General features: G+C 40.3%; 1 protein-coding gene across 1 annotated transcript in view; it reads right to left on the bottom strand.

The window, feature by feature from the left end:
• Positions 1-13,721, bottom strand: part of LOC117459917 (heparan-alpha-glucosaminide N-acetyltransferase) — a 30,849-nt gene that overhangs the window by 16,074 nt on the left and 1,054 nt on the right. The window contains 7 exon segments of the mRNA XM_034101085.1: positions 3,112-3,197; positions 8,580-8,646; positions 8,736-8,805; positions 10,712-10,821; positions 11,721-11,842; positions 12,609-12,703; positions 13,048-13,177. Of these exon segments, the coding sequence (XP_033956976.1) occupies positions 3,112-3,197; positions 8,580-8,646; positions 8,736-8,805; positions 10,712-10,821; positions 11,721-11,842; positions 12,609-12,703; positions 13,048-13,144 (647 nt within the window). The 5' untranslated portion in view covers positions 13,145-13,177.

Below are 13,721 nucleotides of genomic sequence, written 5' to 3'. Positions count from 1 at the left end.
ATTACATTTAAAGAGGGGAGGGGAGGGGCTTTTTTTATTCTGTCACACTCCAAATGCAAGGTAATGCAATGTAAGCATTATGAATCACTCAGGAAATGAGCACTTGTCCTCTGGATCTCCTCAAGCAGGAGTGCTGACTAAAGACTTTGCTTCTAATATATGATACACTTTATGCTTTCGCACTGGCCAAGGCTGCTGAAACACAGCACACGTGACGGAGTGCTTCACTGAATCAGACACTGGGGGGGGAAAAGGTGTTTGCGTTGCATGTCAGAAAACGAGTGGGGGCCATTACACAACACAAACTTGGGTGGTTAAATATGTATATATTTGCGTGGTCTGGCTATAGAGGCAGATTCAATTGTTTAACCATGTTAAATACTTGAATTTAAGCCTTTAATCCAAGTTTGATTCAATCAAAAATAAATTAGACAATAAGATTAGGACAACCTCTAAGAAATAGACTCTCTGATAAGATGCACTGTACTGCCTCCTCTTGTTTTTCTGCCCAGATTGAATTAAGAGGTGCACCAAAGCCATTACTGCTCTTTTAGCCCCAACCTGCTGATACAAGATTCTAATCGGCCACTATCATCTCAAAAGGGCTATTAAAGTAAGGTAAAGCTGGCTGCATGTGTCCGTGTACTAATCTCTCTCACGCACGCACCCATCTGCATGCCGGCTATCATTTAAAATTTGACGAACAAATCCATTAGTCGCCATAGTGACAAAGACACAGGTTAAATCTCTGGCCACATGGGAGCCTGGTGAAAGTCCCTGCAATATCAGGGCTTATTGGCCATTTATTTAATCAAAACACTCTCATTGTGAATGAGAGCTCTATTTTAGGTAGATTACATTTCAAAGGCAGCACACAGGCGTCACTGGTGTCTGCTAATTGTGATTAAGGGAAACTATAAATGATTAATATGATGAGATCTGAGATCACTTTGCTTTATGTTGCACCAAAGTTAATACAATATCCAGGTTAAAGCTCCACAGGCTTGTTTCCTGGTGACTAATCAGGTTGAAGTTGTAAATATCCCCGTGAAGCTCTCCAATGAGAATTTGTCACGTCGGTAATAGACTTTATTCATGCCTGGGAATCAGTATATGTGATTTATAGCTAACGGATTACAGATATACATGTCTTTCTCGCAGCAGTGACAACTGGTTATGACTCACTGATAGACGCTTATGGACTTCTTTGATTTGAATCACTGTACATGCATTACCAATTAGAGTGTTAGCTTAGTACTTTTGCCCGCTGCAAATGGATAGTTACACTCTATCACTGCAGAGTATTGAGTTACCTTCTGCACTGGCCATATCAAATACACTGACATCCAATCTAGTCATAATAAATTACTGCTTGAGTGGGAATGCCAAGGTTCCTTTTTTTGTGTGGCCAAACATCAGAGCATATCTGAAACTGAATCGGAGGAAAACTTGAAGCTTAGTCAAAAATAAGGAACGGAATGAGTCAGCCACCTGGTGTTAAATGCAAACGACAATCCATTGTTTTGCTGTAATAGTTGTTCCTTCTGTTGTATGAACTACTGACGGTGCGATTTCCCACAGCAAGGGAACTGGTGACAGGCTTTTAGCAGTGTGGCACAAGATTAAAATGCAAATCCTTTTAGAAAAATTAACGTTCAACCGTACCCCACTGTTCTCTGTATATCATGTCAGTGGAGCCTGAGCAATGATCAGAAAAACCTTTCAGCTCAGGAGAAAAGCATTTTGCCATCAGAAATGTCTCAGCATTTATGGTAGATGATGTGTCTGTTCTCAGCAGAAAGTTGTTACTTATCAGGGAGTATGGATCATAAGTCACAGGGCTGAGGAGGCAACGCAGCGTTAATCTTGAGTGCTGAGTCACAGTTTGATTAAGTGTGTTGTTGTCAGTTATGAGAATTTCCAGTATTACCTATCAGGATGTCAATATGTGACAAGTATCTGTAACCCCAGAGAGACATTTCATCTAATAAGATTAAGCTCAGCGGCAAACAGCATAACAGAAAGAAATCAAATCAAAATGTAGCCTTTCCTTGAACCTTTTGTAAAATCTGGTTTAAAGGGTCCCTCTTCTACTCATTTTCAGGTTCATATTTTTATGTTGTGCCTCTACTGGGACCTCTTTACAAGCTTTAATGTTCAAAAAGGTCCAACCAGAGCCCAGTCTGCTCGGATTGGTTAGCTGGCCAGCTCTGTTTTGATTGGTCAACCACTTAGAAATGAGCCACCCCTTAGCCTATCACGTACAAAGTGTTGGAGCGCTAACCAATAGAAGCGTGAGTGTTAAATAGTGATGTAAAACATCTTATAGAAGTAAACAAAGGAGTCCAATTGAGGCGTTTCAGGCAGGGGGGGATTCACTCTCTCTGGACGGAACTTATGGATTTTAGCCTTTGAAGACCATTTACATGCACAGAAATGTATATAACATACTACAGGAAAGTGAAAACCCCAACAATCCTATTGAGGCCCCTTTAAGGGTATTTAACCAATACCGCTCCCAGAGTAAATAATACAATGTGGTGTTTTGAATTCAGCCCATATGCACAGTGGTTTCAGATGGCTTTTCATCCAAAAGGAAGCCACAGATGGAGAAGATGCCAATTGTCTGAAGGACGCTGCCTCTGTGCTGCTGGATTTCCTCTCGTTCTCTATTTTGGCAGGAGATCTATGGCCGTGTGGATGTGTGCTGATATGTCGACTGTATTATTACATCAATTATTTGGCTAGGGGGAGGTCAAAGACACACCAGCATCCTGTTTCCAGAGAGGCGTGCTTTGTGTCTACCCCCAGGCCACAATTAAGGCTAGCAGGGAGTCCAGATTCAATCACATGCATCACTCCTGTCCAACAGCAACACACTGTTCCAAACCCAAGACTCTCTGATATCAGAAATCATGCCCAAAGCTATACCGCCTGATAACAAAAGCTTTGGGGGAGCATGTGGCCAGACTGTGACCCCTGTAATTATTCATTATGATGGGCCTGTAGATCTTTATCATGCCTCAGACTGCTCCAAAAGGAATTAGCATGTGAACGAGCCGCATGTGGTGATAGACTGATAAACAGGATGGTTACTGATGGCGGACATACCCTCGGAAAGTGTCCAGTGAGAGCAGACGTGTTGGTTTGGCTTTAGTGGTATTTTCCTCCTCTGCCTCACAAGCCTGTGCCTCATCCTGTTAGGGTAGAACGATAAGATGTCAAGTAACTTAACACAATTTTTTTACATACACATTTTAGCAAGAATCCTTATAGGACCAGTTTGTAGGATTTAAGGGCATTTATTGGCAAGGCAAGTTTGCAGAACAACTATTTTCATTTGCATATAACTACCTGAAAATAAGAATCATTGTCTGAATGCCTTTATATGATTGTGATAGCTGAGATATACAGAACATGTGAGGGAAGAGAGTGGTGTTTGCATTGTTTAAATTTAGAGTATTAAAGGGGACCTATCATGCAAAATGCACTTTTTGATGTCTTTTATACAAACATATTTGTCCCTGGAGTGTCAGGAAACTCACAAAGTGTCAGAAGAAAAAAAAACCTCTCTCTTCGTCCTCCATACCCAAATCTCTAAAAACGGAGCTGATCCAGATTTGCGTCCGATATGCGGACCCACGGCACTATCAGAAAGTTGCCATCAGAAACAATGCCTGATGTGTTTTGGACGTAATATGGTCTATGTTTACACTCAGAGCTAACCTGTGCTGGAGAGAGTATGTGTAAAAAAGCAAGGCAAGGCAAGGCAAGGCAAGGCAAGGCAAGGCAAGGCAAGGCAAGGCAAGTTTATTTATATAGCACTTTTCAACACAAGGCAATTCAAAGTGCTTTACAAAAACAAAACAAAAAACAAAAAAAACGAAAGACATTAAGAAAATGGCATTTAAAATCAGTCATCAAAAATAAAAGCTAATAAAATAAACATAAAAAGAAAAAATACATGGATAAAAGTTACAGTGCAGTCTAAGATATGAATAGTTCAATTAAAAGCAGCGACAAAAAGAAAAGTCTTCAGCCTGGATTTAAAAGTAGTCAGAGTTGCAGCGGACCTGCAGGTTTCTGGGAGTTTGTTCCAGATACTTGGAGCATAATAACTGAACGCTGCTTCTCCATGTTTAGTTCTGACTCTGGGGACAGAAAGCTGACCAGTCCCTGAAGACCTGAGAGATCTGGATGGTTCATAATTTAGCAGGAGGTCAGAAATGTATTTTGGGCCTAAACCATTCAGTGCTTTATAAACCAGCAGCAGTATTTTGAAATCTATTCTTTGACACACAGGAAGCCAGTGTAAAGACTTCAGAACAGGAATGATGTGATCCACTTTCTTAGTGTTAGTGAGGACTCGAGCAGCGGCATTCTGAATCAGCTGCAGCTTTCTAATAGATTTTTTAGTGAGACCTTTGAAGACACCATTGCAGTAGTCCAGTCTACTGAAGATAAAAGCATGGACAAGTTTCTCCAGATCCTGCTGTGACATTAGTCTTTTAATCCTAGATATGTTCTTTAGGTGATAGTAGGCTGATTTAGTAACTGTTTTAATGTGACTGTTGAAACTCAGGTCAGAGTCCATGACTACACCTAGATTTCTGGCTTTATCTGTTGTTTTGAACATTGCAGGCTGAAGCTCAGCGCTAACTTTTATACGTTCTGCCTTGGCTCCATAAACCATTACCTCAGTTTTATCTTTGTTTAATTGGAGAAAGTTCTGACACATCCAGTCATTGATTTGTTCAATGCACTTACTCAGTGTTTGAATTGGAGCATAGTCTCCTGGTGAAATTGTTACATAAATTTGTGTGTCACCCGCATAGCTATGGTAACTTATTTTGTTGTTTTTCATTATCTGAGCCAGTGGTAGCATGTAGACGTTAAAGAGAAGAGGCCCCAAGATGGAGCCTTGAGGTACCCCACATGTCATATTTGTCAACTCAGATGTGTATTTACCTATAGAAACAAAGTTGTTTCTGTCCTTTAAGTAGTATTCAAACCAATTTAGAACTGTTTCCGAAAGTCCCACACAGTTTTCCAGTCGGTCTAGTAATATGTTGTGGTCAACAGTGTCAAACGCAGCACTGAGATCTAATAATACTAACACTGAAGTTCTGCCACTGTCTATGTTTAAGTGGATGTCATTAAAGACCTTTACAAGAGCAGTGCTGTGGTTTTGATGAAAGCCTGACTGGAACACATCAAAACAGTCATTTAAATGCAAGAAATTACTCAACTGTTGAAAAACAACTTTTTCAATGATTTTACCTAGAAATGGGAGGTTTGATATGGGCCTGTAATTGTTTATTACTGAAGCATCTAGATTATTCTTTTTTAAGAGCGGTTTAATGACTGCAGTTTTCAGGGCCTGTGGAAAAATACCTGAGTGAAGAGATTTGTTTACTATATGAAGTAGATCTGAGGCCATGCAAGGCAAAACATCTTTGAAAAATCCTATTGGAATAATATCAAGGCAGCAGGAGGAGGACTTCAGAAGTTGTATAATGTCCTCTAAGTTTTTATCATTAATCTGATGGAATTGTGTCATGGTGTTTGACTTGATGTTAAGTGGACACAGAGACAACACATTTGCTGTACCTGATGCAGAGGCACTGACTGCTTGTCTGATTTTCTGAATTTTGTCAGTGAAAAAGAAGGCAAAATCATTGCACGCCCTGGTGGATAGAAATTCAGAGGCTACTGACACTGGGGGGTTACTAGTTAGTCTGTCGACGGTAGCAAACAAGGCACGTGCGTTGTTTTTGGTAATGATGTCAGAGAAGAACGATTGTCGTGCGTTTTTCAATGCCAAATTATAAAGGCCAAGTCTCTCTTTATAGATTTCAAAGTGAACCTGGAGATTTGTTTTTCGCCACCTGCGTTCCGCTTTTCGACACTCTCTTTTTTCTGTTTTCACGGTCATGGCCTTTCTCCATGGAGATATTTTCTTCCCAGTCACTTCCTTTACCTTAGTTGGAGCAATGGCATCTATAACATTTTACATTTTTGAATTAAAATGATCTACTAGCTCATTTACTGAGATGTTAGCAGGGGCAAGTGTGGAAGAAAAATTCTGAGTAAACATTTCCCTAGTATTTTCAGTTAAATATCGCTTTGTGGTTACCTCTTTTTGAACATTTTTGTGAACAGAAATAGAGCTCTCAAAGAAAACACAGGAATGGTCAGAGAGTGCAACATCAGTCTCCACAACCTTAGAGATATTCAGACCCTTTGAGATAATTAAGTCCAGAGTGTGCCCCTTATTGTGCGTGGGCTCCGTCACATGCTGAGTCAGTCCATAGCTATCAAGAACACAACACAGTTCTTTAGCCCCTCTGTCCTGGGGGTTGTCAACATGGATGTTAAAATCACCAACAATGACTAGACGGTCAAAGTCAATACACACCATAGACAGCAGTTCAGTAAAGTCATCAAAAAGCTTGCACAGTATTTGGGTGGTCTATAGATATTTAGGAACAGAGCTCGAGAGGAGCATTTCAGCTGAAGGGCCACATATTCAAAAGAATCAAAGTTTCCATACGATGTCTTCCTGCATTGAAGGGAATCATTGAACAGAATAGTGACTCCACCTCCTCTCTTATGCATTCTTTCCTGACTCATAAAACTAAAGTTGGGAGGGGTTGATTCGATAAGAATAGCTGCACTGTTATTTTGTTCAATCCAAGTTTCTGTTAAAAACATAAAATCGAGATTGTGCTCAGTGATAAAATCATTGATTAAAAATGTTTTTCCTGCCAAAGACCTGACATTTAATAAAGCTAGTTTAAGTTCGTTAAACACACTATCAGTCAGGAAATAAAAAAGGAACTCACCTTGTGGTAAACCCGCAAGATAAAAAGCATTTGAGCTCCATACTGTTTCAGAAATAATCCTTGATGCGGTTTGGAACATGATGGCATTTAATCACGGCAGAATTTAACTGTATCTGCCGGGTAATTCTGAGCAGGCATTAGCTCCCCCTCCTCCTTTTTTCTTTTTTCAAGCTAAGGACCCCAAATCAGCGTTTCTCTAACAGGGCTGGAACAGAGGGATATAAGGGGTGTCTAAAATGCATGATCTGTTTTGAGCAAAACACATCATAGACATGTTTTTATATATCTGAGACCCATAATATATGCCTACAAATTGCATAATAGGAGACCTTTAAAGAAATGTAACAGTTCTTTTGGCCACTTTGGGACAGCGGTACAATTATTTATATTAAATTATTTATAGCTGAAAGATACTAAACTGCTGCGTAGCACCGAAAGGAACTGCAGAATCAAATGATAACATTGTGTCGGTTTGCCAATATGTGCGAGCCCTTCCTCTCTCACGTAGTCATTTGATGGAATGTTGATACACAAATATTGATTAGTGCTTGTACCTTTAAATAATTAAGTTTATTTTCTCTTAGGAGCCCTCATGTTGCTTTGAATGCTAACAGTATATATCAAAATGCTAATTACAAGAGCTCATTTAATAGCTGACGGGTTCTGCTAATTGACATTAAGTATGAAATTATCCTCTTCTGTAGAAGTCAATTATTATTATTATTATGTTAGAATTACAGTTCTGTCTCCTGTCGGGATCACATTGATTTGTACCCTTCGTTCTTTAACTTTTAGACAAGAAAAGTAATCTTATGTTAAACTTGTTTGTAAATGTTACATAACTAGAATTTTCCTGACATGTAAAAATGTTGAAAAAAACTAAAATCCAATTGCCACAGGGGTTGGAACTCTTTAAAATGATGTTGGCCATCTTTCTATCCTGGGTCATCCTCTGTTCTGTGTGTCGGCGCCTCTTTTTCCCCTCTGTCTGTGAAGGCAGCATTGAGATGACTCTGGCCTGTTGCCCTTTCGGTTGGATTAGCCTGACTCGCTGGCCTCCACGCCGGAGTTTAAAGAGCCAGAGCAGGAAGACACCAACACTAATATGTTATGATGGATCTGCATGCCAAACACACAACATATGGAAGACACAGACATCTTGCTTGGAAGAATGAGAGGGGCCATTCATGCTCACCAAAATTACACAGCAGCTCTTGCCATCAAGCAAGATGATTGGACGGATATGCGCTCTATCTCTACCATGTAAGTCTGCTATACAATTGGCTCTGCTAACATTTGTATCAATCATTCCATTAGTGTCTCCCAAACGTCTTGATGACTGGAGTCTCAGAGCCATTTTGGAATGCATCCCAGGCTGCGTAGTTGGCCAATGGAAATAATGCAATGTTACTGTTGGACTAAGGCACATTATATATTTGAATATAAAGAAAGCAACTCATTGTGTGCAGTAAGGAAATAAAGGTGGTGCATTTTGTGTGCAGTGCTCTACTGAACACTTAATATCCAGGAGATAATGGGCTAAACAAAACTTATGAAATACCCACAATACCCATAAATCTTACATTTATATGTTCATACTGAGATGTTTAGGATGTCCAAAATGTAGAGTTGATATTGATGAGATTTCCACTAGTTTCATTTGATTGGTTTATGATTGATCCAAATACAATCAATTAAATCTAATACGATAATTAGAAGCAGAATTGTACTTACATTATCCACTGAGTACTGTGAGCCTTGGCAGCAAATGGACTTAGTACATTCGGAGGGGCAACGCCTCCTGTAAATGAGAGGTTTTAGCTCGGATGGAGAAGTACTCAATGCAGGAAGATATTTTCATTGTGGATGATGTAAAAAACATATGGGTACCGGAAGATGTAGGGTGCCACAGCGAATAAGAGAGCGATTACGCCCAGTAAGAGAGCTGCTACCAGGAGAGCTGGATTACAAAAAAGGGAAATTGTTTCAGACTGCGAGCCTGTACGTCATAGTCTGTCTGGAAGTCAATGTCAGGAGCTTTATACTGTACAACTTTGTCAGAATAGGATCTGACTCGTGATAAAAGGCCTGATTAGCAGTCCAAACTGTCTGCTCCGCTCGCCTCTGGACTCCCTTGTGGCTCTCTGTCATTCAACCAGTGTCAAAGGGGATCCCTCAAGTGACAAACAAGGACCTAATGGAAAACTCTCGGTCTATCCATCTGGGTAATCTAACCCTGCAGGCGTAGAAAACAGAAAATGTAAGGCTACGCTGGGACAAGGACGAGAAACACAAAGACAGAGGGAAAGAGCTGGTCTGCCTGAGGGCATCATTGATAGGAGTGGGGTCAAGATGAGGTTTGTAGTAAGGCACAAACAATGCAGATAAGATGTATTGTATTTGTTACAGAACAAATTAAATCTACCTTCTTGAATTCAGGCTTATTTAAGGAGCAAAAAGTGTGTTTCCTTTTTCTGTTTCACGTCATAATGTACAAAAATAGACCTTAGTCCAACAAAAAGGACAATGTCATTTGTATCTTATTTTTTTGCAATCAAAAAAGGCAAGTCTGCTACATCATGGTTCACCCATCCCAACCAGCAGCATTGAATTAACATTGAGACACATTATAGGAGTGCTTCTGATTATAAAAATAACACAGAGATAGCAGTATAGCCTTCTTGCGTCAAAGCACTGAAATAATGGGAAAGTACGCTCGTATTTGTCTTCGGTGGAAAAACAAACAAGAAGCAGCCATTTTAACCTGAGCTGGATCCACACTATGATGACATCCACCCTGAACAAAGAGTGGTCACTTAATCGCCTCGGGAAAGTCCAGGCATCTCTGCTGCCCACTCATAAAAACACCATAACGCTCTCAGCACATGAAGTGACACAACACTGGATCTCTACAACAACCTGCTCGCTCTTTAGTTAAGTTATTGCCAGATAAATAGAAAAAGTAATAGAGGCATTTGAAAACAGCTACTTCAGTTCATTGATACGTCTGTTAAAGTCGCACAAACACTTGATGGCAGTCGATATTCTGGATTTCTTTGTGAGAATTAAGCAGGTGACTTGTGGTTTGTGGTACAATGCAGAATACAGTACTAACATGATTAAAGGGTGGATCTGATAGTGGCTGCACAGAAACATATCCTTGAAGAATACCGCACCCATCAAATGACCTCATGAAGCCCCACGGCCAATCAATCGGAAGTAAACTTTGATATTTCCTAGCAGGGCAACTCTAACCTGTCTTGAGCTGCTGACCAGACCATTACTTAAGCTGAGCAAGTCCTATGGGGAGTTTGTATAATCACTGGTCTGCGGAGCTAATGGAAGCTCATCATACTGTGAAGGGGGCGGTCATCCTGACCATATATCTGCTTGGATAATGGCTACTTGGCCTTAAAAGTCTGATCTACAACATAATCTGCAATATTGTTAAGTAGAGTGTATACATTATGGAGAGAGAGAGAGAGACGCTTTCAAAATCCCATTACGCCCTAATCCTTCCACACTGCCTAATGTATTACCCACAATCCTCCACGCGCGGAGTCAGGGCCTTCAAAACAAACAGAAAAGCTTTTCTTTTATCCCTTTTCAAGAAGGCATTTCTTATCTGATCAATACACATCATGTCCCAGGAGATACGCGAGTATTGCTGCTCAGTATACGTGGACAGGGCGAGTGATTCTCTGCTGACTCGATTAAGTGGGGAGTGGATCAAAGGCTTGTCTTGAGCGTGGACCAAGGTTCCTGTCACCGTGGCTTAAATCATAACAGTCAAATTGTTCTATTAAAAACTGAGCGACTGATTACTGAAGGTCACCATCATGTTTCCTTCAGTGTTGTTCACTTACGAAGGTAGATGTCATTTGGGATTTTATCCACAGAGTCAGTGCAGCTGGCAGACTCGGACATCTGGATCCAAACAGAGTAATGACCACCTTCCCCATACGTCTGACTCCACCTGCATCCAAAAGAGTGAAACACTGAGACACACTACCCTTAAAAGCACAAACAATTACAAGATGTTTTATTTGATCCACTGTGAAATGATATTCCCTTAGAAGCATTATGAAATGTGTTCTTTTATTCACTTTCTGCCGTTTTCTCTAGACCCAACTACAATCTCTGCAAGCTCAGCAGCAACCCCTAGTGTCTGCTGTCTTAAAGTGCGTCCCCCTGTCCTCTCGTCATGTCCAGTTCCAGGCCCCCAAAAAACATGCATTACATGCTCATATTGATCCACTGTTGGGATGACATACTAGCTATCACTCGGAGTGTTTTTTCAAAGGGGAAAAGGAAATCAATGGCAGCAGTCTGGTTAGAGACCTCAGCATTGATCTAAGAAGCGCATCAGACCTCTAAGAGGGCGAGAAAAGGCACCAGAGGCCTGTCATGTTGCAACCGAATCTCTTGCCCCGTGTTTACAGGTGACCCCAAATGGAAACCTCTGACTTGTCAGTCGTGGTTGTTTAAAAATATGGCAACTGTCCCCTCAAGTTAACATCCCCGCAGAGGTTTCAACAGGATATGCACAGCTTTGACGCTTTAATGAGCCCTTTTCATCAATATTGGAATGTCAGGTCTTATTAACCCCAAAAAGGCTGCTGATCGATACCCGGTGAGGTGGTTTAAGGGAGGGCATCACTCAGGTCCAGAAAGCAGGTCAGGATTACTCCCCCAGCCCTGTAAATAATCTCACAGACTGCTGAGGCAGTCATCGGATGCCACCACACTATATCATGGCCGGAAGCCAGAGCAATACACTCCCACAGGCAGTTAATATGCATACACAGGAAACTAATCAGCATTTTTAGGTGGTTTGATGTGGTTGATGCTTTGTTAGAATGTTTAACTGGTTACCTGCAGAGAGTCGCATTCCTGGACTGTGAGTCCAGTTGCATAGTCAGAGTGAATTTTGTGCTGATCACCACAGATGCATTGTTGTTGTTGGGCTTCACGGTGACCAAATGCTGGTACAGACACTGAGAAGGGAAAACAGGTGAAACACTGACTTAATGGGATGGAATGATGGTTTAGGATTCACTCATTTTAAGTTGTATTTGTCAGATACACAAGTAGAATGTGCAGTTGAATGCTAATCTTTTAGCAGCATGCTAAAGAAATAAATACGAAAAATATATACATTATTATGTAACAGGTTCATTGTGCAGGGCAGTGCAAATTATTTAAAATATATTTACTTCTCTTGTTCCAAGTTGAGTAAATATTTTGGTCCTGTCATTTGAACCTTTTCCTTGTGAATTGCATCCATGTGTCTCAATTTCTTTAAAATTCTCAAAAGAACACACACAACTCTTTTGTAGAACTACTTACATTTCCTTCACAATAAAACAAAAACTTAAAACAACATAAAAAAAGTTAGGAATTACTGTAATTGAGGTCAGAAAAGCAACTTGTTACATCAAAAAGTGCAGAGAAATAGTAGACTAGATCAGCTTTTTCTCTTAGACAAATCCCCAAAACCTGAAGAGTTTAATATCATGCCATCAGGGGTATCTACTGTATACTTCAGATTTTTAGGAGATTCAACCACACACTAAATATGTTGGGTTTGAAAGACTGTGGAAATGACCAGGCAGTTGAGGTTTTCATGAACGATGCTATTGGTGAGAAACTTAAACCTCAAACTTTAGTAAGTTTGCTCACTTATTGATATCTGGATCAACCTGGACAAACAGACAGCTGGACATGAGAGGCAACAGAGAGACCGTATATATATTGATTTACCTTGTAGCAGTGATCTGATGTGTAAAAGACCTGCACTTCTTCTGCCAGCTGGTTGTGAAATATTAACAAAGCCTGGTCCATTTTCAGAGTGGGCCCTGCATAGATTCAAAGCGGCACTGATTTACGGTGTACACAAAGCTTTTTGTACATCATAAATATAAAACACAAGGGTCATTGTCATTATCAAGATCATAACACAGACTCAATATTATCGACAGAGTAAGTTCTCATACAACTGACAGGTCTATTTGTCATAATTGAATGTTTACCCCGATTATGAAAAACAAATATTGATTGACACCAAATTAGAGAGTGTAAATATGTTTGAGGCATAAAGTAACTGCTCTTGGAATCCTGCGTCAATCTGTAACTACAGGAAGACTATTGAGAGTTTAAAACACTAGAAAGACCCACTAACACTGTATCGTAGAAGACTAACCTGATGTTAAGTGTCCTCCATAACTGCTTGTTACAAGTATTAACAACGTTAGACTTGCTTGTAGTGTCCTGGGCTCCATGTTGCTACTTGAAAACATTGGCTACCACTGCTCATCTTTACAGCACTCGCACTAATAGAAAAAAAAAGCGGTCAAAGGGCAAAAGGGCGCTTGCGTTGTTGGTTTAAACAGTTTGTGATGCGTTTATTTGAATAATGTGTGGGACAAAATTCGTCTGCAATTCAGTTCTAGAAATGATCAATAAAAAAGCATTATTGATGCAAACTTCTCAATCTCAATATTGTAGGCATCAGAGGGATTAGCCATATTTCCAACCACATACTACCATCTGACTCTAATCTAATGTTTTTGTCTTAATCACAGCCTTCCTTTCTAACCTAAACACTGACGCATTATTATCATCTTCCCCACCCAGCCAACTGTGAAATGTTGATCACTTGTCACATCCTCTGCCTCTCCTCATTTCATTAAGCAGTTCATTTCCCTGAGCGCTCGCCATGACAGATGAGTTCACCGGGGCAATCTCGCAGGAGCAGCTCATTAACCTCTGACATGAACTCCAGTGAGCTGAAGAGCAGCGTCTGCTTTAAAATATGCCGTCTTGTTAAATAGAGACATCATTAACTGAGCTATTATGCTAAAGTTTTAGTTAATG

Source organism: Pseudochaenichthys georgianus, chromosome 15 (genome assembly GCF_902827115.2).
Source record: "Pseudochaenichthys georgianus chromosome 15, fPseGeo1.2, whole genome shotgun sequence".
Lineage (NCBI taxonomy): Eukaryota > Metazoa > Chordata > Actinopteri > Perciformes > Channichthyidae > Pseudochaenichthys > Pseudochaenichthys georgianus.
Note: the sequence above shows the minus strand (reverse complement) of the source record. Positions and strands in the feature narration are given on the sequence as shown.